The sequence below is a fragment of the Enoplosus armatus genome, chromosome 12, assembly GCF_043641665.1.
Source record: "Enoplosus armatus isolate fEnoArm2 chromosome 12, fEnoArm2.hap1, whole genome shotgun sequence".
Classification (NCBI taxonomy): domain Eukaryota; kingdom Metazoa; phylum Chordata; class Actinopteri; order Centrarchiformes; family Enoplosidae; genus Enoplosus; species Enoplosus armatus.
The window spans coordinates 4,451,816-4,476,652 of NC_092191.1; the positions used below are offsets into that span (position 1 = coordinate 4,451,816).

The 24,837-nt window shown below is 43.1% G+C and overlaps 1 protein-coding gene across 1 annotated transcript in view; it reads left to right on the top strand.

The window, feature by feature from the left end:
* The window catches only part of ehbp1 (EH domain binding protein 1), a 133,392-nt gene that overhangs the window by 20,917 nt on the left and 87,638 nt on the right, over nucleotides 1-24,837 (top strand). Inside the window, exons 6-10 of the mRNA XM_070915571.1 lie at nucleotides 17,805-17,986; nucleotides 19,942-20,081; nucleotides 21,338-21,454; nucleotides 23,018-23,155; nucleotides 24,217-24,481. Of these exons, the coding sequence (XP_070771672.1) occupies nucleotides 17,805-17,986; nucleotides 19,942-20,081; nucleotides 21,338-21,454; nucleotides 23,018-23,155; nucleotides 24,217-24,481 (842 nt within the window). The remainder of the gene's footprint in view (nucleotides 1-17,804; nucleotides 17,987-19,941; nucleotides 20,082-21,337; nucleotides 21,455-23,017; nucleotides 23,156-24,216; nucleotides 24,482-24,837) is intronic.

Genomic DNA, 24,837 nt, shown 5'->3' on the forward strand with positions numbered 1-24,837 from the left:
GTGATTCTGCGAGATCAGAGGTAAAGATTTGCCACAGAGCAGTACCTTTTGATCTGGAAGGGATTCTCAACAGGGTGTGCTCATGCTGTCACAGGTGCTTGCTGGACACATATCACAGGGACAGCCTGACCTCCCTTTCAGTGCAAGCTCTTGAAGTGTTCAAATGTCTCTGTCTGGTGCTCACATTTGTTTGTGTCGGTCAAGCTTTTGAAGAAGCCCAGTTTGAAATCACTAATGAAGTCTCCAGGGTGTTTTATTCAAAGGAGCTGTTGCACATTATGCCAGTGTAATGTTTCTGATAAATGCAAGCCTTGACACGTGTTGCCAAAACTGCTGTAAAAGTAAGAAGTGAAGAGAAAGAAAAGGTGATACCTATTTGAGAGTGACAAAGATGAACAAATAAATCTTCAGTGAATCCGTCGTCAAAGCTTTGACGTGTAAACTTTTTGACTGTCGAGAGAGGGGGGCATCACTAGTAATCAACAAGGATAGACCTCCGAGACTCCTCCTTTTTTTTTTTTTTAAGAGAGAGCTGGCCGAGTGCTTTGCCACTGTCACTTCCTGTACACGTCAAGCTCAAAGGGAACGACAGCAGAAACTGCTCTACCTTTCTCTCTTTGATAGAAAGCTGAGAAGACAAGCAGGTCAGCCGGTGTTCTCTGACCAGAGCGTGGGAGAGAGCAAAACGAGAGCAAGAAAGGGAGAGAAAAAGACAAGTTTGTGGGTTTGCCTGTGTCTCTGCATACCTGACTAATGACAGAAAGATCAAAGCCACACCAGTTCCCTGACAGCAGGAATGGAGACCACAGAGGAGACAAGGGAGGGAGGGAGAAGGCAACCTTAGACCCTCACACACTCAGATGTAGACGGAGGGCAATGATGACTAATGATCAGATTTTATGGCTGAAGGTTTATGTATTTGTTTATTTAGAAAATAGTTCTTAGGGTGTTGTATAATTACATAGTCTGGCTCCTTTATTTTTATATATATATATATATATATATATATATATATATATATATATATAAATTAAAAGACTTAAATTTGTGCCTTCAAACCCTGTGGATCTTGATTAAAAAAAAAAAAAACATATTTCTAGCTTTTCACTTATCATTCTAGTGTCATGAGTGTACTGTCCGCACTGTCTTGACCCCTTTGTTGGAAGTTTCTCTTACTATGCTAAATGCCTAAACAATGTAGAGTAATAACAAATCCCTAGTAAACAAGAGACAGATTTACTAATGGAAGATAGGAGCTTTTAAAAAAAAGTAATACAATTTTTTTCTTAACACATCATTGCACTTGAAGACAACATGAAGCATCATCCTCGTGGACTAATTTGTCTGGACATGTCCTGATATTGCTGTAGTGTGTCCTGGTTTTTAGTGTTGCATTTGCATGCTACTTTAAGGAAGAAAGTACACATGCACTGGCAGCTTTTATATAAAAGCCAGACAACTCCTGAGACATTTGTTTCCCTGTTTATTTGGCACTTAAGTGCTACTGATTGGTGCTCTGCTGCAACTTAGACCTGTTGAATCTCTATCACTATTATTTCCAATGTGAGACTCTGAGTGACAGAGAGAAAAGCATATGAAGGTAGGTTTGAATTGCATCCTGCTCAAGTAATAACCCTCAACTCACATTATATACATATATTTCCCAGTGTGGCATAAGCTATAACAGTAAAGCTACTATTCATATTATTTACTGAACTGAATATGTTGTGTTTCATGCTTGAAACTTGTAAAAAGCCTTTCTGCAAGTTTAATTTAAAAGATTTAAACGATTTTATATATTTTGTACTTGTTCTGCTGGTTCCTGATTTCTCACAATTATCACGGTAGATGAGCAGAAACTAAAGAAGTATACAAATTGACCACAAGAGGGCAGTCTACCCTAAGATCTGTGAAAACCCCCATTCACGGTTAAATCTGTTGGATCACCCCCTTATGTCGCGTGTGAGTGTGAATAGGAAAGGTATCTTTGTTCAGCTGCATGTGTTTTTATGCCTGTGTTGATGTTTGTGTGACAAAAGGTATAACTTCATCCAAACATACTGATCATATTTTATTTTGACTTTGCATGTGTGAGTGTATAGACAGCTCAGATCCCCTTGCTCACACATCACCCCCACCTTTCAGGTATCTAAGCTAATATAAAGTCAGGAGGAATGAATGAATGCGCTAGTGGGTGCTGCTCTGAGGAGGAGGAGGAACAGAGGAAGAGGAGAGGTGAGTTCTCCTGACCCCTCATCAGACGGTGGAGGAGAAAGGGGAAGAATACGCCATTGTGCCCGAGCGCCGGAGATGATGAAATTCAAGATCCCCGCGCTGTGGCTTCGTCTTAATCTGGGGGCCCAACCTCGCACTAGGCTAATCCCTCCCCGTCGAATTACTGGCCCTGGTTAGATTGTATTTTGTCATTGAAAATGGCAGTGTCAAACACTACCTTTTTCTCTCCTCTATTTGTTCGTCTGCCAAGGCGAATCGCATAATCAAAAGATGGAGAGCGAGAGAGAGGGCGAAGAAGAGAAGAGAGAGGGAGAGGTGGCGGGCTGAAAATGGCTACACAGTAGTATCTCTAAATTGCATGCTACCCTTGCCTTTCACCCTTTTTCAAATAGGCGCGTATTATCAAAAAGGTGGGCAAATTGAGAGTCAAAAGATTGGATGGCTATATTTGAAGGCATTGTGCTGACAGGCTCTTTTGTGTGTGTATGTGCATGAGGGGGGGTTAAAGTGTGTATGCATGTCTGTGTGTATTCTCTCTGCGTTTGCATATCAACCAAAGCTGGAGATGACCAACTTCCCTCATCTTCAAAGCTTTGTGGGAGGATTTAAATAACACACACACACACACACACACACACACACACACACACACACACGACTGTTGTATTTAATGTGAGAACCTATCATGTCTGAATACATTGAATATACAGTGATACACACTCCAAGGCCCACTCTCCCAGGCCCACTCTCCCTGCTCCCCCCCCCCCATCTCTTTCCCTCCAAGTCATACTTCACCTTTTTCACTTGCATTACATCAATGTCACTCAGGAAAGAAGAAATTTCCAAATCTATGGCTGCTCTGCCAAATCAGCGCTTACACCCTTTGACAGCCCGTCTGCTGCACTTTTCCACATTTTGAAAATCGGTTCTGGAATTGCCACTTGGACTCATGGCTTTTAAACACCTCTTTTAATACTTTCAACCTTAATGCAATTATTGTGTATGTTTACTGTTTTCCTGCTGCATAAAGAGAAGACGGTTTGTCCCACACACGTTAAAAAACCCGGTGAATACTGATCTTTCCTGGATCGTTCGTTTTACTTGCATGTAATATTGGGCTGGTTTAGACTCTGCATGTGACATCCAAAGAAAGGGTGTGTGGACCGTTTTGAAGTCATTATACTTGGAACAGTCAGCTTTAATACAGCGTATAAAGACCAATATTTGACTATGTAATGTATATTCTTTTATGATCTCTTATGATAATGTTTCTGTCACCCCTTCGGCCATGTTGTTACTTCTTTCTTCTCCTTTCTATCTCTTTCTCTCTTTCGGTCCTCTCTCTGAGATGATGTCCTGTCTGTTGTGGACCACATCCAACTCCATTAAGGCCATTTCCACGCCACATACCTCCCACAAACGCACACTCATATTGTCACATACTGACACACACACACACTCACAATTTCACCGCGCACACAGTGAAAAACCATGACACCCAACCACTCACACACACAGGCCGACCTACCTCCATCACCTTTACACACACTCCCTTATACACACACACACACACACACACACACACACACACACACACACACACACACACACACACACACACACCCTCTCTCTCTGTATTGTACCCATAGCCATGGTGTGTGCACTGCCCCCCTCCCCTCCCTCTGTCTGGAACACATTACGTAGGCCAGTGGCTTGTGAGCGCTGACTGGGCCTCGGGGAAGAAAAACACAATTATTTCAGCCCTCGGCTATTCACGCAAAGGTGACAAAAGCTGGTATGAAGTATGAAATCCCAAAAGTTTCTCCCGTGCCGAGGCCGACAAATTGGGATTAATTTGTGCTCGTGTGCACGCGTGTGTCTCCAAAGTTTTCACCTTTGCTCGTTTCCCATTTCTTAAATAGTTTGGGAACTCAAAAGGCCTAATTTATTGTGTCAGAAAGAAGAGGGTGTGTGTTTGCTCGTGTTGTTTGTGTGTGCTCACAGTGCTAATTTTAAATAATATATTCTTTACAGTTAAAAGCTGGAAGGATGTAAATTAGTGTGTGTGTGTGTCACTCTAGGAAGGCAGGGGGGGGTTCTTAGTATGGGATCACACATTCACACACGCTTTTCAAATTAATTTAATCTAATTAATCGCCCTGAGGAGAGGCAACAGATGCTGGCGATTACCCCCCATGCCTGGACCCCTCCCTACGCGGGCACAAACACACACCAACAAACACACAGTAAGTATGCACTAGAAGCGCACACACATAACTATTACAACTCTAAATGCTGCCACTATGCAGCTAACATGAATTATTTTTGTTCATTGAAGCACATACAGAATAAGAAAGTGAACGCACACATACACACACACACACACACACACACACACACACACACACACACACACACACACACACACACACACACACACACACACACACACACACACATTCTGCAACAATATAAAGCAAATGACTCCACATAATTAAGCTCACAGCAAAAAAATCAGTGTCAATTGTTTGTGTATCTGTATCTTGCTGTGTGTGTATGTGTGTGTTGGTATCTTTGGTGAGAAACTGCCCCTGTGTCTGGAGAACTATGTATTTGGGTGTCAGTTATGTGTGTGTGTGTGTGTGTGTGTGTGTGTGTGTTAGTGGGTTGTAGGTGGCTGTGGAGGCCGGGTGGTCCCTCCTGTCGCCCTAATAGGCTTACTGGCCCCTAATCCACACCACACCACCCCATCACATGGCTGGTCTGCTGACTAACTGCTACCACCACCATGAGGTGTGTGTGTGTCTCTAACTACGTCTCTGTCCGGGTGTCGTATTTTGTGTGTCACCGTCTCTGTGTCTGAACATGTGTGGGGTGGTGTCCATTTGGGAGACTGTGTATTTTTATTCTTTATTTGGTGTGTGCATGTGTGTCAGAATGTGTGTGTGTGTGTGTGAGTATTTGTATGATTAATAGAATCAATTAGTCGATAACCAGCTTCTCAAATGTGACAATCTGCTGCGTTTCTGTATTTTATATCATTATAAATTAAATATCTTTGGGATTTGGACTGTTGGCCAGCCAAAACAAAAATTACATACCACGTTTCCTGAGTTCTGGGAACATTTGAATTATTTTCAGATATTTTGATAAATTGCAAGATGAATTGGCAGAATGAAAAAACAATCTGCATATATATATATATATATATATATATATCGATATTACGTTAATAAATCTATTTGTATGTATCTTTTAGCACACTCATATACACACAGGCATACTCTGATCTCTACAGCTTTTGGCACACTATCACTTGGCACACACACCATATCTTCTATCTATGTGTGTGTGTGTTTTTGCTTACATGCATACATGCATGTGTTTGTTAATTAAACTGATTAAACTGTTGCCCCTGATGATGTGGGGCTTTGCTTCTGTGCTTGCGTCATCTTTTTATACCGTCTGTGTTTTTTCTCTTCCTGTGTGTGTGTGTGTGTGTGTGTGTGTGTGTGTGTAGCTTTATATTTAGTATATGAATTGTTTTATCTTTGCCGTGTTTATTCTTTAGTCTCTTGTCCTTGTGTTCTTGTATGCCCCCCCCCCCCCCTCGCATGCTGTCTGTCTGTCTGTGTGTGTGTGAGAGACATATGTTTCTCGTGTGTGTATGCCATGTGCATACAGTCTGTGTGTATGTCCTTATGTTTGCATGTGTGACTTTGTATTTGTGTGTGTCGTTTGAGCGAGTGTGTCTTGTCCCACTGGTCCAGGTTGTGACCTCGGCTTTCATCTCCTTAGTCTGAGGCTCCTGCAGCCCACTGTGCTCCGCTCCCAGCCAACAACGCAGCAGATGTCACCAGACACTGCAGCAAACACACACACACACACACACACACACACACACACACACACAATCATATGTACACTATCTCATACACACAGTCTCTCTGTCATATATATACACATAGGCACATACAGGTTCACGGCGTGCACATACAGTATAATATAATCTCACACACTCGCACCCTGTCACACACATACACAGACACATATAGATACATTTCTAGCCCATACACACACATGCAGAGTCTAAACCAGCCCAAACAGGTTTTTGTTTTGCCTCATACAGTGTGACGTTTGACCCCAAAATAAACATCAAAACACAAGTGTCACCTGGGAAACATCCGTATTCCCACCTGTGTGGCCTTCGCATGATAGACCTAACAGCCTGAGTTAGTGCGTGGGTGAGTGTGTGTGTGTGTGTGTGTTTTGACTTGAGATGTTGATGTTACAAACTGCGGATCATACCATGTGTTCAGTATTTTGGCAAAACTTAAATGGATGATGATGATGATGGTGAATCTCGCCACTGTGAAATATACACACATGCACAAAAGGGGGGTGCTGCTGTAAGAGGCCAAAACGAGGTGGGATATTGTGATTGTTTGGTCAAGAGGGGACAATGCATCATGTTTAGGTGGCAAGACCTTTCGGCTGACAGTCGACTGCAAACCAAATATAATCTAATCACCCAGGTCTGTAAGTGCACTCGCATCCCTGCCAGTGAAGGAACTAAACAAAGAGGCAAACAAAGTTTATATGAAACTAATTACGGTAATATTTTAATGACGTTTGTGTCCCCGTAGGTGTCCCCTTTTCCTTGTCTGTTTAGCTGTGGTGGTTGTCGCTGCTCATGCTAACCGACCAGTTATTTTATGTATACCAAATGGGAAATAGCCCTTTTCTAGGTAAGACCTACCTGATACATGAGGTTTAAAACAGCAAATCGTGGGCATGCTGGTATCCAAGAGGTTTATGCCACATGACACATAATGTCGATGTCGGTGGTTTGATTTTAGGCCAAGCCTGTCCGGGCCCTGCAGGGGCTGCCGGCTCACTGTGTGCAGGCTTGTGCCAGTCTAGAAAACAAGCTGTACCTCCTCCTCCTCCTCCTGTTACTGCCTCCTGTCCCCAAGCTGACCCAGAAGACGCGCACTGACTCACACACCTAAGCATTTAAAAATCCACACACACATTCACCTACAAACACACATGCTGGCAAGGTTCAGCAGAGGTGTCTACTGTATCAGGTTTTTTGGGGGGGTTGGTGTAAAGTGAGCCTTGAACCAGCAACAGTGAAGTGAACGGGGGAGGAGAGGCTGGGAGATAAGACGAGGAGGTGAGACAAAATAGTAAGGAAGGCTGAGATTCTGAGATGCTACTGATGTGCAACTACACATCCATTGCTCACCTGCAGCCCCTGAAGTTGCAGAACATTAATAATAAAAAAAATCAAGTCTTGAGCTTATATTATTTGTGGAATTTGTTTAAACTTTGACAAACATTGACATACAAGCTCCTGTGGTCTTCAGTCATTTATTGAACCATTATTTCTTTCTTGTTATGTTGCCATTTTCCACTGTCCATGTCTGTCTGTGTCTGTCTGTCATTTTTAAATTAAATAAAAAAGAGAAGAGCTACTGTCCTGATATCTCATAGGAGGCTCTTAGTCATACGTTATTGGTTGCCACACCCTCTGTTATCAGTCATCTCTGAGGTCGTCCTCTCTCACTTCATGGCTTCACATCCTGTCACCTGCCCCCCCCCCCCCCCCCCCCCCCTCGGCCGGTTCTGATCAGTCTCTTCGTCCCAGTCTTCATCCTCATTGTTTTTGGTGTCATGTCTTACGTGTCGATGATGGGTGGCAAGACAGTTCTTGTGCAACGTGAGATGCAATTGGACGACGACAGCGGAACAGTTATTATCTCCAGCTCCCGGTTATTTATTTTTCCTCTGTGCGACTTAAGATGGCTGCTCGCGATGGAGACAGGCCTGTGTGGCCCGCAAAACACTGCCCTCTGCAAATCCCCCTGTTTATCCACAAGCTTGACCCGCTGGGCCTGCGTGGGCGGGTCGTCCGCTCGGTAGATACGTGCGGGGTGTATGTGTGTGTGTGTGTGGGTGATGCTGGCGAAAGAATATGCAAGAGTTTTGTGATGAACTTAGGTTAAACTTGTGTGTAAGGTGACTCGTTTGACATTATCTCCTCAAGATCCGCTCACAGTGAGTACGTGCAAATGTGTGTTTGTGTATGAGCATTTTAGGGAGTGAACACACACACACACACACACACACACACACACACACACACACACACACACACACACACACACACACACACACACACACACACACACACACACACAGAGCTACTGGCAAACTGAGGCGACTGTTCTGCTAAGTGGCAATGAATAGAGTCTTGTGATGTGCTCTGATGCCAGTGCTAAGCCAGCCACTGACAGTTAGACTGATCCCCAAACATGTCTCTGTCTCTGTTTGGGATATAAATCTGTACTCGGAGTACCGCACCCAGAGAGGATGGGGTCAGGAATTTGAGGTGACTTGCAGTAAAGGCGTAGTACACCCATGGGTGTTGAGTTGTAGTGAAGCACACATTGCTGCCCGAGAGAGGTGCTCATATCGGGTGTGTCACTTTCCTTTAAGCAAAGGTGAAACAATACATTATTAGAGATAAATCTGCGACATTTGCATTGTATTTAGCTTCTCTTTTTAAATGTCTTAAGGCAACCCATGTGTTGACTGGAGTACAATGCCTGTGGAGGCACTATGGTGACCTTTGTGACCTTTGCACCACTTAATGCTTATTGGTTATGAGTCATCTATGAATCTGAAAATTAAAGGTTTGTTTCACCCTCTAAGTCACTCAGAAAAAGATCATAGACTAAATGGCTCATCCACAATGTACACATTTAGATATGAGAAGGAGCTGTTTGCGAGTGTGTCTCACATGTAGATGCACATAAACAGAATTGGGGAGCCCTATTGTTCTTTCATGGAAAAGGAATTTCAAAGAACAAGCGCTCACCCATGCACACTCACACACACATGCACACACACTAAGGCACACCAGCTCCTTATCCAATCCCTCCACTAATTCCCCCTTGGTAGAAGGTGTTCATTGTTTCTCTTTCATTCTAATCTCTCCCTCTCCTCTTTTTAAAATCCATATTAGATTCTCTTTGAGTTGGCCACAATCAGAGGCACTGAAGCAGAGCATCACCCTGCTAATGCTCTTTGTCTCCCCAGATTTGTCACTTAGCATGGAGAGTACACCTTTGTCATGGAGCAGGGTGGGAGAGAGGCAGACTCTCACTTGGGGCAATTGTTTCTTGTCACAGGCCATCTTAACCTCCCTCCCCCTTACGCAAATCAGCTTTGCTCTGGATTAGGGCCCTATCATAGCTCTGTCAGATCTCAGCAGCCTGCCTAAAACAGCTAGAACAAACAGATCTTTAAAGTGAGAATTGAGTGGATGCGGAGGTTCTGATTCCCAAGAAAGTCCTTGTGTTGTCTTTACCTGGAAATCATCGTTTGATATCTCTGAAATATAGAAGTTCCAGTAGGTGCAGGAGGATATTTTATCAACCAAACCCTTGAGCTTCTTAGCATCTACTTCTGTTATCTGGTAGTGATGCTAAAACAAGATGGGAGGTGTATCACCACACAGCCATCATAATACCGTTTCATGGAAATTCATCATTATTTTAGTTGCACGTCAGTAACTGTCCAGAGGTTTTATCCTACCTTGAAATTAAAACAGATGCTTAATAAGAATTTTTCATTCACATACACACACTCGCATATATACAACCACTCCAACATCTTTCATGTACTCAAATCTGTCCAACTTTATACGTGCACACACGGACACAGATTTTGCTGGATACACAGACCTCCACCGAAGTCCGCCACCGTGGTGAATCTGCCGTCCTGATATCTGAACGGCTGCTTCATGCAGGAGCAGTAATCAATCCCAGATACAGTAGCTGGGGGTATTGGCTCAGTGGCTATGTGTGTGTGTGTGATGATGTTATTGGCCATTTTAGGCCTCTACGATGGCCAGAGATGGTGAAATGGTGGGAAAAGTGATGAGCAGGCACTTCATAGACCAGGGATGAACTCCTGCTATAATCCTGTCGACCTATCTCTCTCCCTCCCTCCCTCCCTCCCCCTCTTGGCTCTGTCTTTCTTTCTCCATCTCCCCTTCTCCCTCATTTCTTCCATCTTTTCGCTTCTCTCTACTTTTTTTCTCCATCAGTCTCCTTGCCATCCACCTCTCTGTCTTTCATTTTCGTATTCCCTCTCTACCCTTCTCTCTTTCCATTTCTTGACCACCCCCTTCTTTCCAAACCCCCCGTGTCCCTTTCTCTCTCTCTCCAGCAGAAGTGCAGAGCCAGGGCTTTTGCCTGCTGGTAATTTATTTTCCCATTAGCCCCCTGTCTGAAGTGCATGCTCTGGGTCTGAGTGTGTGTGGGGCACTGAGGGCCACCCAAAAGAAAGACCCGGAGAGTCGAAGAGAGGAGGGCACCCTGGACACACTGATAAGACGAGAGAGAGAGGGAGGCAGGGTGGGAGGGGCAGAAGTGAAGGGAGAAAGAGAGGATATGAGATACTGGCTTGGGGTCCATCTAAGCATTTTTGCTGGTTATGAATTACGATGCAGACTAATTAGAAACGCTCAATGACAATGGCAGATTTCAGTGGAGCGATTACTGTTGAAATGATTAGCCGATTAGTCGATCCACAGGAAATTAATATGATAATCACTGAATTGTTTGTCAGTTATCAAACACATATGTCAAATATTTGCAGGTTCCAGCTTCTCAATATTGAGGATCTGCTGCATTTTATATTACTGTTAATTGAGTGTCTTTGGCTTCACCTTGGGCTCTTGAAAATTGTGATCACCATATTTTTGAATTTTTTTCATTAAGCGATTGATCCAACAGCAAACCAACATATTAATTGATAGTAAAATTGTTAGCTATGAGTGATCATAGCTTAGATCTCAGAGGTTTAACAATGTCAATTTGTTTCATGTCCATGCGGAAAAATTGCTTTTCAGGGTCTCCTGTTAATATATTCATTTCAGTATACTTAAATCTTGCTTTACCCGCACCCCCTGTTTCAGTCTTAACATGGGATTTAATGTAAATGTCCAATGTAGCTGCAGCAATGCAGTCAGTATTAAGTGTGTGTCAGGTGCATCTCTACAACCTGTCAGAAATATATGCTCAAACAGAGCACATAGTAATGACATAAACATACACTCAAGTCAAGTGTGACCTCGTTGGGAAGGTCAGGGAGTATGAAGGAAGCCAGTAGATGTTTTCTTATGGTTAGAGTGAATATCCTTCAGTCTGCTGACTTGTGCTCAGGCTGTTTGGTGTAGAGATGATAGCTTTTATATCTGGAGGTTTCATTAATGTTGTTGAACCTCCTGGAATATTGCAGTTCTTTAGTGTATTTCTGTGTGCGCTTGGCTTGGTGTTGCAAGCTAGCAAGAGATTAGTCACCAATAAAACAGTCTCCTCTCCCAGTCAGGATTAGACCTTTTAAGGGCTGGTTGGTTTGTGACTCTCCTCCTTTCATCTGCGGCCATCAGAGGCAACCCTGCATTAAAGGCATTCCTCTCTTTTTCTGTCTTTCCCTTGCTCTCTCTTTCTCTCTCTCTCTAACCCCCTCCCTCTCTTTTCTCTCTTTTACACACAAACACTTGGGTATGTTTTCTCTGATTATCAGTATGTGTGTGAACTGGAGTCTCCTGCCTGACAACCACAAAATATTGGCTTCAGAAGCAAGAGATATCATCTGTTACTGTAAGAAATCAGTTGACATAAATTAAATTCACTAGTTTTACAATGTGATGCCATTTCTCATAATAACAGGGATTGCCATTGCCGTTTGTTTCTTGTTTGAGTGAGTTTTAGCAACTATCCTCTCTGTTGCAAGGTGGCACTGCAGTGTTTTGTTAATTTAGTACAAAACGTGTTATTGTTATGTAAATGCTGGAAACATCCTGCATTCAGTTGAAAATGTGTCTTTTAATCAAAGTATACAACTCCTTTGATCAAAGAAAAAGTGTTTTTATGTGGCCCACAATTAGGTCAGAGGTCAGGCTCAGCTACCAAATGGCTACTCTTGAGCTAGTATATGGGTAGTTCTTTCTCAAGGACACCAAGCATGACAAATCCTGTCTTTAGGTCTTCTTCATTAAGCCTCCATGAGATTTGTGAGTTTTTGTGTTCACTTGTTTGTGCGCAGTGGTTGTTTGTGACTGTTTACCCCGCCATCACCAATGAGTCTGCTCCTCTTGCCTCCTGAGTGTAGTCCTCCCTGATCTTTCCTCTACCTGGCAGTCTGTCCCATATCCAGTTTCTTAGTGTTATACAAAAAGGACTCCATGTCTGGAGCTCAGTGTCATTCTAAACTGTATTCAGCCAAAACTGCGGCACACACACTGTGCGGTAATCTGCTATCTTTTCCTTTAAAACAAACTAATCCTGCTCTTGTTGTGACTAATCGCTCTTCTCTCACTCTCTTCACTCACTTCCCCCTTGACTGTTTGTCAACCTTGTCGTTTTTTTGTTGTTCACGCCCCTGGGGACGAGGTGGTGGTCAGCGAAAGATGTTTCCATTTTGGGGGGTTTAAGTTGAATCTGATCCACAAGGTGGTTCTAGTGAAGAGAAATCCTGTGGTCCTTTTTTCTACTCGTTTGTCGGTGTGTGAGAGAGAGACTGTGTGTGTCCATGTGACAATACACATGAAAGCCATTTGCACAGTTCATTCCATTATTAAGACCATTGTTATTGTAATTCACATAACCTCAGTGATAGTATTGCATGCCTTTTATGTCCATTGTTGCCTTTAAAAATACACACACATACACACTGCTTGGGGAAAAAAAATAAATCCTCACATATAATAGCAGATGAATAAATTGGTCTTAATCTGAGTGTGTGTGTGTGTGTCTATAACGCCTATAGTGCGGTATTCATAGGTGGTATGTAAAAAGGCCTTCCTTATCAGTTATCAGGGGAGGCCAAATTGACACAGAGGAATCACTCCATTGTGTGCGGATTCAAAGAGAGATGTGAGCACATTGGATGTCTCCATTTCCAATAACTGTGACCTTGAGGCGAGAGGAATAGCACTGCACCCCCCCACCTCCAATCTGCTGACTGCTGAATTCAACCAGAGCCAGCTGATTTTGGGTGTTGGGGCGGAGGGCTAATCGGTGCTACCTCAGGGTTATTCTATAGGGTAAATTGAGTTTGGCTTTATTTTTTTCTGAATCATGTGAATGCAAATTACAAAGGCCTGTGTACAGTTTTGGGTGGAGTGGAATATTTGTAGCCCCTATGTCCATATCGTCCGATTTGAGGTTGAGGTTTTGTTGCGCATAGCTTTACAATTAACACATTTAATAACGATAGAAAGAAAAGGATAGATAGAAGGAAAGAAAAACAGTGGAATATGTTATAATTTAGAAACTTAGATTTAGATTATCTGTTGTTTCTGATCCATTGTCCATAGTCCCGCGGACGACGACAAACTCAGGGCTGGACCAAGCACATTCGGTACCCTTGGCAAGCTTCCTGTGGTGCCTGATGCATCAAACTTTTGGGGGGGGAATCAAATTTATTTTAAAAAAAATTTTATATACTTTGATTGCTATCAAATTTAGTAACCCATAAAATAAACTACCATGGTGTAACAATTAATTGCAAAATACAACGTCTTATGCAGCCTTGATGTTGTCTGTAGTGTAACTGACCTCAGGTTGTCCCTTTCCTCCAGTTTAGGATTGTTTTGTTTTGTGGCAGCAGGCTTAAGTCAGATAATCATCTGCTTGATGTGGAACCAGTGATTCATCACTTTATCATCATCGTTGTGATACCAGAGCCATGTGTTTTCTGTCTTCCTCAACAACATACTAAACATCCCCACACATCAACTCTGTGTGGCTCTATTTGTTATTGACAAATCGGTTGTACCGTTCATGTTGGCAACGATGGGAGGACCGCAACAGAACAAGAAAGTTGTCACAAATCGTCAAGATCAAAATATGGAGTTGTACCTTTGCAGGTCTCACCAGAAGTTTGGGAACATGATCAACCCTAAGAATAGATGATGTTGATATGCAAATTGTTTGAAAAGTTGTACTATATGGGTCAATATGGAACATTGACCATGTTTGTTCAAATTAGAAACCAATTGACTGGAGACCTGTGTTTTAAAAAAAAAAAAAAAAAAAAAGCCATTAGCTGATTGGTGTGTGTGTGTTTTGTGCACTTTTTTTGTGCTAACACTGCCCAACTGTCAGTGTGTGTGTGTGTGTGTGTCAGACCAGGTCTATACAAAGAAGCCAGGTTCTTTTAGCACTCAGCCTAATTAATCCATCTCTCAGTGACAAAAGGATCCCTACCCCTCCTTCCTCCGGCCCGTCCCATTGGCATTTTGGGGCAGAGGGATTCAGCAGGACCCCCGGGCACCCCTCCTGCCCTGACCCCTGCCCCCCCACCAGGGGAGCATCTGTGGATCGATCCGGGGCCAGCTGGCACCAGGGGAGAGGGGCAGGACTGGTACTCTAACACAAACACACCCTTCTTGAATGAAAGTCATTCACCGTCAGTTATGAAATGAATCCAGCAGTGCAGAGTAACTGTAGGCAGGTTTCAGGTTTGATTGCTCTTGTTTTTTATTGCCTTCCATGTGTCTTGTCACACGTGACCCGTTTTTTGTGAGTGTTGTACAAAGCTGCAAGTCAGAGCCAACTGTTAGTTTTAAAATATACTCTGCAGTGATGCAGGGATGCAGCTAGGGGGCAGTATACAGCCATCACCCCTCCCTCCTTCTTTCTATCCTCTCTCTCTTTCCCTGTCCTTCTTTCTCTCTCTGTCGCTGTGCTCCCTCTATATAAACACACACACACACACACACACACACACACACACACACACAGGTATTTAGTTATTCTCTGGGCTCAGAAAGAGAGAACATATTGATAGTCGTATCCTCTTTGTAATAAATTAAACTTCTGCATTGTCCTTCCCTTTCATTTTACACATTGTCACAACCTCCCAGTCACCCTAATCCCGGCTACCCCCCCTCGACTTCTCTCAAACACACACACACACACACACACACACACACACACACACACACACACACACACACACACACACACACTCGCATGCGCACACACACATTGATTGACAAGCAGCATCCGGGGAAATGGAGCAGATTTCCATTGTTTGCTGTCCCCACTCAAATCTGTTGAAACGGTTCTTCCATTCTTGTGCCGGGGTATTTGCATATCCTTAAGTATTTCCTATTTTTCAAGACCCCTCTCCCCCTTTGCCTCCCCATCCTCTCTTTTGCTAAATCCCCTCTTCTTAAGTGTTTGGTGCATTTGGCAAATTCATTCATAACGCATCTACATGCACTATTAGCTTAGTATAATAGCCAGGGTGTAATCTGCAGAGAGATAAGAGGTGGAGAAGGGAGAGTTCTTTTCCCCATCTTCCTCTTCTCCTGATGGGCTGCTCTTTGGACAAGTTGGGATTGGTGGTGGGGCGATGATATGTCATTATGTTTCCCAGCCAAAGCGACGAGGCTCAAATGTCAGCACGAAATGTCAAGTGGCCTCGCTAGTCAGTCGGTTGGTTTCTTCTGTAGTTTTTTTTATTTAATTATTGGTCTGAGCAAGGAGCGAGGTGGGGAAGAGGAGGCGAAGCTGGAGAGAGATGGAAGGATAGGAGGGTTAGATGGGATGTATGGTGGGAGGTCGGTAGGTGATGGAAGGATGGAAAGGCAGGATAGAAACAGAGGGATAGAGATTAGGGAAGCAGATTCTGATCATCTGTGCCACAGCAATTTTAGGTTTTATGTCATGTCCAAATGCACTTGGAAAGTAGCTCCTGAGGAAGGGAAGACGTCTGTTGCCTAACATAATTTCCTGAGCGTGTCTGGGATTCACATCATCAGCCTTTCATTGACGAGACTGCTTTTGACCCTGTTGCTCCCACAGGCCAACTGCATGAGCTCCTCAGCCTGTAATGCTCACTAAAAAGAATGAAAACAGAATTGAATAGATACTTTGAATGTGTTTATAAATCCGTTATTCAATCAGTTAATCTACCGGTTGTTTCATATTGATAGAAAAATCAGTGTGGTTACACGCTATGTTGGTACGTGTTGGCTGGCCCACAGATTTCTGGTCCCTGTTTGAAGCTTACATAGTTTCTCACTATATTACCAATAGCTTTACCACTGTACTGATATCAAGTCTGTGTGTGTGTGAGAGAGAGAATGAGTACCCTGCGGTCCTCAGCGATAAGGCTGAGATTGAGTTTTCCCCACAGAGCCAAAGCTTCGGAGATGTGTGTGTGTTTTTGTGTGTGAAGACATCAGGAAACGGGCAACGTAAAGAGCTTGTATCGCTTTATCTACCGTACATGTCACAGTGTATGTGTATATGCATATGTGCTCTCAACCTGGTTTTGTATGAAAGAGAGCTAGCTGCTGTGCTTTGTTCGGCATTGTGCGCATGACAGGATGAATCCTCGGGGCTCGCTTCACAGCTTCGACAAGAAGGTATTTTGCTGTGGTATAAAAACACAAGTGTGTGTGTGTGTGTGTAGGTGTGTTTACAGTTATATGTGCTGTTTTTAGACATCCATGCAGTGAAATAGAGACAAAAAATGGAGAGCAAGCGACAGATTTAAAGAGAGAGTATGTGTGTTACCACTGCCTGCGGCTTTCATTTCACATGGCCTGTGAAGGGACATGTGTGCTTTAACGTCGCATCGTGCAAATGAACACGTTTCAGTTAACCAGGAAAATGTGGCAGTTTCCCATCACAAAAACAGAATCTGTAAAAACAGAAAAGAAGGACATGGTATGTCAGTGGTATCAACACAGCAAGGAGGTGAACCAGTCTGCTGTTCACTGACAGCGTGGTGCTTCCATAGCCAGACCAGCAGCAGACAAAACCCATCAGTTTTTGTTGGAGGGAGGTGGGGGGGGGGGGGTGACAAAAGGCTGGATCATCCCCAACTGTTTAGTTTCCATATCTAGCAGTCAGTGACAAGGCTTTCCGGCAGTTGTTATTTTTCATACACTGTCCTCTGGTGAGCGGCTTGCATGCATGTACACACACACACACACACAGGCCCCTGTCACTGATTCTATAACTCTTATCACCTGGTCTGTGGCATATTCCCAAATTCCAATTTGACTGCTAGCCTCTGGCCCAGAGCACATCTCTGACAAGAAGTACAGCAAAAATGGCTTCAGCATGGACCTTTGATAGGAAATACCAGGAAGGATTTCATAAGCAAATTCACAATGAGGAACGCAGGAGGGCACCGATTTTAGCTGGTTCTGGATTTACCAACCAACAGTGACCAGAAACACCTTTATTTATCTGAATGTTGTTGGGATGCAATCACCAGTCATTCGTAATGATGAAAAGAATGATTCTGCTTCACCTTCTGGACCTTGTGTTAAGATTATTTGTGCATTCTGCACATTACTGAACCTTATAATACTTGTTCCCCACAGGAGGATGTAAAACAGTGAATAAAATGCCTCTTTCCTTCCTTTTCTCTTTGTTTTCCATCTGATCACTGCAGTGTCAATGCTATGCACTGTCAATTGAGTAACGTGCCTGAATGTGCGTTATCTTTCTCTCCTTTTCCAGGAGTCTCCATCAGGACGGAGGAAGGCCTTGGCCACCAGCAGTATAAACATGAAACAGTACGCCAGTCCGATGCCCACACAGACAGATGTCAAACTCAAGTTCAAGCCCCTGTCGAAGAAGGTGGTGTCGGCCACGCTGCAGTTCTCCCTCTCCTGCATCTTCCTCCGTGAGGGAAAGGCCACGTAAGTCTTCTCATGTAACACCTTTCCTAAGTAGAGTTGGGGTATCGTTTAGATTTTAACAATTTGAATTCTGGTTCCTACCCCGTTTATTGATTATGGTTTTTAACAAATCCTGGTTCAGATTCTTGTCTTATTTAAATAAAGTATAAATAGCAGAACACTGGCTAACTGTAACCCCAGTTTTTTGCCTCTCACACATAGTTGATGGTAGCGTTAGCAAGCCTGAGAAGCACCAAAAACAGAACACATATCTGTGCTATATTTAGAGCTTAACAAAATATTTAGGGCTGACTAACAGTAACGTTAACCCCAACAAACCGCAGGGCTATGACTACAGACACACTCACACCAGAGAGCCTCTCATAGTAGAGCCGCTATTCCAGGTACAACACAGGTACCCAGACAGTAACTGTGCTTTACAGTCAGACAGTCAAAGCTCCACCAGTCTCCCTGTCTTTTCAGCGGAGAAAAGAAGAGTCTGACAGAAGCTGCTTATGGCTGGTTAGCTCTGACTACAAGCTATACGTCGCTGTCAATGCCAATCCCTGGTCAGTCTCCCCCGTGTCCCCTGTCCCTCCACGTCACACACTATGTAGCCACGAGGTCGCGCCTCCTGAAATCGTTGCTCCCTCACTTCTCTGTTGCACTTTTTGTTGGAGGGAGGGCTCTGGGTCAGTTTAAAGACGCGTCTCTCTCAGCTCTTTTTCATGTCAGTTCTAACCAGTGAAGTTTTAAAAATGCTAGTATTGAAGTTTTGATTGCTTTGAAGTCTTTTAGAATTATATCAGATGTGATGTCCTCATCTCTGTAAGGAATCGCAGCAAGTTAATCTGTCTGGGTACTTCTATTGTTCTACTGAATGTGTACGCTTGTAGTAAAAATGCATAATAATATACACACACATAATGTATGTACACACGCAATCTTACAGTCTTTGATTGCACAAAGTTTAATTTACAGACACACACACACACACACACACAGTGCTTGCAGCTTCCCATTCATTCTTACATTTTCCTCTTTGATACCACCAACTTTCATTTGAGGACACACACTCTCCACCACGGTGTTTGCCGTTTGTTATTCATTCTAATTTGATAGCAGCAACTTTCATTTAAACACAGGCACACACACACACACACACACACACACACACACACACACACACACACACACAAACTGAGTGAGAGCAGAGCAACAAGGCCTTTGTTGTGGCGCGGGCGGCGGGTCGATGGCGCGTAACCCTTGTTAACCCTTCGGGGAATGATGTCAACCACACAAACAAACTCAATCACACCAGTTCAAATGAGCCTCTGGGCCTGGGAAACACCAAACACAAAGAACAGAGAGGAGAATACATTGATTATGATGGAGGGGTGGTATCGAGGGACTGGGGGGGGTACACAAGACTACATAAAATACAAGGAATACTGTAGAAGTTGATGCATCTGTGAATAAAGTGGTAGAGGGGGAAAAATAAGAGACAATGGGTGGATGGGAAAGAGTGAAAGAGGTTGAGTAGGGATAGAGACAAAAAGAGTGAAGTTGAAATCTTAGGTGATTATGACAGTAAAGTGTAGAGATGGAGGTCTGAAGTGAAGGAATGAATGAGTGGTGAAAGAGGTATAGACAGAAAGAGAAGGATGGAGAGCTACGATAATCCTTATATGTGATCTAGCTGTTGGCAGCTGTGTTTGTGAAAGCTGTGGGTTGATTTGTGTGTGTTCCTCTGTCTTATAGCAGGCGTGTTGAATACATCTGCATTGTATTTTCATTCATCCATTTATGGATTATGTCTTTTCTCTCCTTTTTTATCTCTGGTAGTTAATCTATTTAGGGTGTGCCATCATGATAAAAATGTACAGGCCTGTGTGCTTCAGTCTTTTTAAGAGTGGTCTTGCTTTTTAAACCAGTATATGTGTATTATATGTATGTGTTTCTTTTTTATGGCCCAGTGATGAGGACATGCAAAGCCTGGCCAGCCTGATGAGCATGAAGCAGGCTGACATCGGCAACCTGGACGACTTTGAGGAGGAGAATGAGGAGGACGAGGAGAACAGGGTTAACCAGGAGGAGAAGGCTGCCAAGATCACAGGTGAGAACTGGCACAAAGCACTTTTTATTCTTTTGACAGATGTATGTTTTTTTGCTGGAATCTGTCATAAGATGTTAGCACAGTAATATTCTCACTGATGGTCAGCAAACACAATTTTCAGTGATCACTTTTTCTCCATTAATGGTAAGTCAGCCTGTCATACCAGCTATATTGGCAGCTAGCAAATCAACTTGACCAGTAAAATGCTCAAAATGTCTTAGTAAATTTTGCCATCTTTCCAAACTGACTACGTCCAACCCTCCTGAAACTCCCAGACCAGAATAAGCAGGACTAAGGCTTCAGTGGGGCATCAACTTTGCTTCTTTCTTGATTTCTTTTGCTTTTCTAAGTTTATGCTTCTGTGAGTGGGTGTGTGCGTGTGCATGCTTGCATACATAAGAAGTGAGAATCTGTAAATTCATGAGTTTCATTTACAGTGTTTTGTCAGCCTCAGGTTATCTTCTATTGCTTAGGCTTTACTTCCCCCCTATCCCCATTACCCCTTGTTTCCCTGCTTTCTTCCTGTGTTGGTGGACCAGATGACGACTGATGGTGGCTTGCCTCCTTCCATACATACATGTTGAGGATTCTTTCTGTGGCCTAATGTATGGGTCCTGATGCTTCCTGCTTTGCTTAATCCAACTTTTCAAAGCGCCATCTCTTCATGTTAAGCTTCATGCTTTCTCTCCTTTCTTTTCCCTTCCCTGCTCTTTGTCTCATTTATATGTATATGCATTGAGCGCCTACAGCGATGCTTCACTAGCGTGTGTCTCTGAATCAAAGGCCTGGCCAAGCTGCCAAAACTCCCCACAATCATATTCCTCCCCTGGATGCTACCTATCCAACAAGCCAGCAATACTAACACGGGAGTAACCAACGCGTACCCTGCAAAACATATGTTCTCTTTTTACCTTTTACATACAGTATGTAAATAATGAGAAGAGAATATATTACACCTGAAAAGGATGTATTGTACATCTATATGAATATATATTTTGTGTGTATATTCTTTGTGTATTTGAGTATGTATGTGTTTGTCAGTTGTGTGTGAGTGTGAGATGTTCTGCCTACCAAGGTAACCAGCTAGAAACCTCAGCTGTGAAAGCTTATTGAAAAAAAATTCTTTAGACGTTCATCTATGTGTTATTAAATGGTGTTTGAGTGTGTGTGTGAGGATACTCTCTATGAGTTGTTATTTTGCCTTGTTCACTGCTATTCTTCCTTCCTCCCTTCCTGTATGGCCCTGTCGTTTACAGAGATAGTAAACCAGTTGAATGCCCTCAGCTGCTTACATGGGGATGATGATGATGATGATGGTGGTGTCCTTAAGCGAGCACGCAAAGCAACCGCTAAGCCTGCCGCTTCCTCCCAAGGTCTTTTTTCACCTTTCTTTCACCTCTCTCACCCTGTGTTCCTGATTCTCCTTTCATCGTCTTGTGAACATTGTGTCACCTCTCCACTACCATTCCTTATCACAGTTTCTTTCCATACATTTATTCCTCTTAATCCTTCCTTTTCCAGCTTTCCTCTCTTTTTGTTTCTCTCTCTCTCTCTCTCTTTGGTTCAAACCCCCATCCCCCGATCCTCCTTTACATTGGTATTGTGATCGTGTAATGGTCATGTGGTCTTACAATTTATCTTGGTCCATGTGGTGGTGTGCTGTACAAGGTGTTGTGAACACATCAGTTTGTGTTCATCCTTTTGGTTCCTATCCTTTGTTTTTTGATAGTGTGGCCTTCTCTATTCTTTTACTGCAATTGGTAGTGAACCAAACCAGGTAAATGGTATCCAAAGAAACTCTTCTTACTGGAAAAAAAAAATCTTTTCAGGAAGACAAAAGTTGTGTTGCTTTGTTTTCAAATTGGAATTAAGTGTGTTTCTTTCCAATTGTGTATTGGATCTGTGCTATTCCCATGGGACCTCAAGCTGGTGAGAGCGACAACGTATTCCACTGCTAAGTTAGATGCAGGCGGGTTGTGGTAGTGTAACATCAGGGGGTTTTAATATGTGCTGTGAGAGGCCAAGAGTTAAAGTTCCATCTTAACATCAGAAGTTAAGGGTTAAGTCTTCAGTAAAACAACAAATCATTGTTTATAATGAAATCTGCACACTCTTGGCTTTCTGTAATACATGACAAAACTTAATTTGGGACCCTCACATTTTGCAGATGGACATTTTCCACTTGTCTCATGACTAGAAAACACCCTGCTTGGATAGCGAACATTCAAAAACCATGCCACACACTAGCACACACATATATGTAAATACACACCTTTGCACATGTGCACTTGCCATGGCCTAAAAATGGGCCATGAATGTTGTCAGTAAGAGACAAGGTAAAGTGCTGCACCTCTTATCAGCTCCCACCACTTCACATAGCCACCCTACATACAGACCAAGGGACTCTCACTCACATATACACAGCACTTTTTCTCTTTGCTCTGACTCTCACACAGCACTCAGCAGCACTTCTTGGCATCTACCTCACACACATTTACGCTCTTTTCAAACTGACCCACACTCTGGCAGCATGCGACTGAGCTACAGTGAGGATGATGAAGATAAAGTGGACAATTCTCAGCCTCTCCAGCTAGGATCTCCATAGCAACTCCTATACTGCCTTCACCGTCTCCCACAGTAACCCTCCATACCACATACAATTTCCCAGAATGCCACTGTTGTACATGCGTTGAAGTGGGCTGAGGTGGCAGAGGAGCACAGGGAAGTTTAGGCAGCGCTCCCCAGCAAGAGGGATTTACTTATCCAAGACTGAATGGTCGCATGGTTCACTCCAACGTGCAGATATTGGTATATTTGGGTTTGTGAATGTTTGTATTCATTTCATTTTGGGAAATGTATTGTTGTGTAGCTGTTATTTTTGACCTTGTAGTTGTCACTTTGTGTATATGACTTTGCGTTGGACTCTGTGGAAACAGAGCTGATCAACAAGCTGAACTTCCTGGAAGACGAGGATCCGGAAGCGCCTCTTGCCATGAGCAACAATCCCTTCGATGACCCCGATGACGACCTTCATCCTAACCACCTCAACCCATTTGGTGATCCTGATGAGGAAGGTATGTTTAACAAAATGCATTACATCTGGTTTTGTTGTGATGGATGGATGGATGTTGTCAGTAATTTTGCCTTTTTTAGGCTTTGATCTTATGATCAAGTGATAAAAGTTAAGGTGTTTATTTTGGGAAGTGTCAGTACAACGACAGGTGATGCAAGTTTTGGTTGTGCACATACCTTGAATGTGTGTAGTCATGTGTAACTATAGCAGGCAGGCTTCGGTGCTTTTAGTCAGACAGCTAAACCAATATTTTTGTCTGACCACCTGAGGAGCCAGGTGTATTAGTATGGATTATTTGCTTTTGAGTGGCATGCTCCCACACACATAAAGCTCCCACTTTGCTTGTTGTTGATACTTGTTTAAGTTGTCTTTAATTTGAACCTTATTGTCTGTATAAATCTAGGAGTTTGCTCTCTCCTGCACAGTGTTTTATATATATTTATACACATCTCTTACTGGTTTTATTTGTTTTGAGGATGGTACAGTTGCGTGATAAAGTTTCATTAGCAGCTCTGTGTAAGCATGCATGTGCATCTGATTTTATCATCAGGACCTGAGCACACAAAAAGCACGTTTGAATTGTTATATTAAGCAAAATTATACTTGGTGAGAACTATAACTATAGAATTAAAACTCAGGCTCTAACTGCATGTTTTGGAAAAAGTCTTAGTTGTCTTGCAGGTGTACTTATGTAAACAAAATATGGGTAAACAAACAGCAAAATGCAAAAGTTAATGGCTATAAGGAGACATGATATAATATGAGAAATACTTCTGACATTTGCATAATAAAAGAAAAACTTGTGGCTCAGCTGTTGAGAAGACAAATAGGCAGGCATTCTGTAATTCTTAGCTAGTTACCAGGACTACAGTCACATTTATGTGGACTCCCCTCTGCTGCCCAGCTCTCTAACCCAGTGACAAGCTACCAAAGCTCTTGTCAAATAAAGAGCATGCTGTTGAGTGATCGTGTTTTACATGTCTAGTATGTGTATAGTATAGTATAGTATAGTATAGTATGTGTTGCATGTGTAGTCAGAGTTCTCTCCTCTCTGTTAAACAGAGCCCCCTGCCCAGCCGGTCTTAAGGCAGCGGGTCGATGATGATTCCTTTTATGATCATGAATCCTCAAATCCGTTCGATGAGCCGGATGAACCCGGGACACAAACACCCCCAGGGAACCCCTTCGATGAGCCCGACCAGGACATCGACCTCCAGCCAGACCCAGAACCCCCAAAGCCCAGACAGAGAAAAGGAGTACGGCCTGTTGACATGAGCAAATACTTGTACGCCGACACCTCCCACAACGAGGAGGAGGAGCTAGACGAGTAAGACTTTATTCATCATCTAATATTTTCAATTAGCTGACACAGGAACTGGTGAATATATATGAAGCCTGACAAACGTCATGACTATTTAGTCTGTGGATACATTGCATGTTTTGTCCTGTTGTGTTAAACACTTTCCACTTGCATTACTACAATATAAGGAGACCTGAAGTTCCTTTCTTTATGTATACAGTGCCTTTTTCTGCTCTATGTTATGTTGTTTGCTAGAGGGATTTGGATAAACACACTTTTCTAAACTGTTGAGCAAAATAGCCTGCTGACATGGTTTCCGTGTCAGTGAGTGGTCCATACGAGAAGCAGTCTTGGAGGATCCAGGCTAGGGCTGCCCAGCTTGG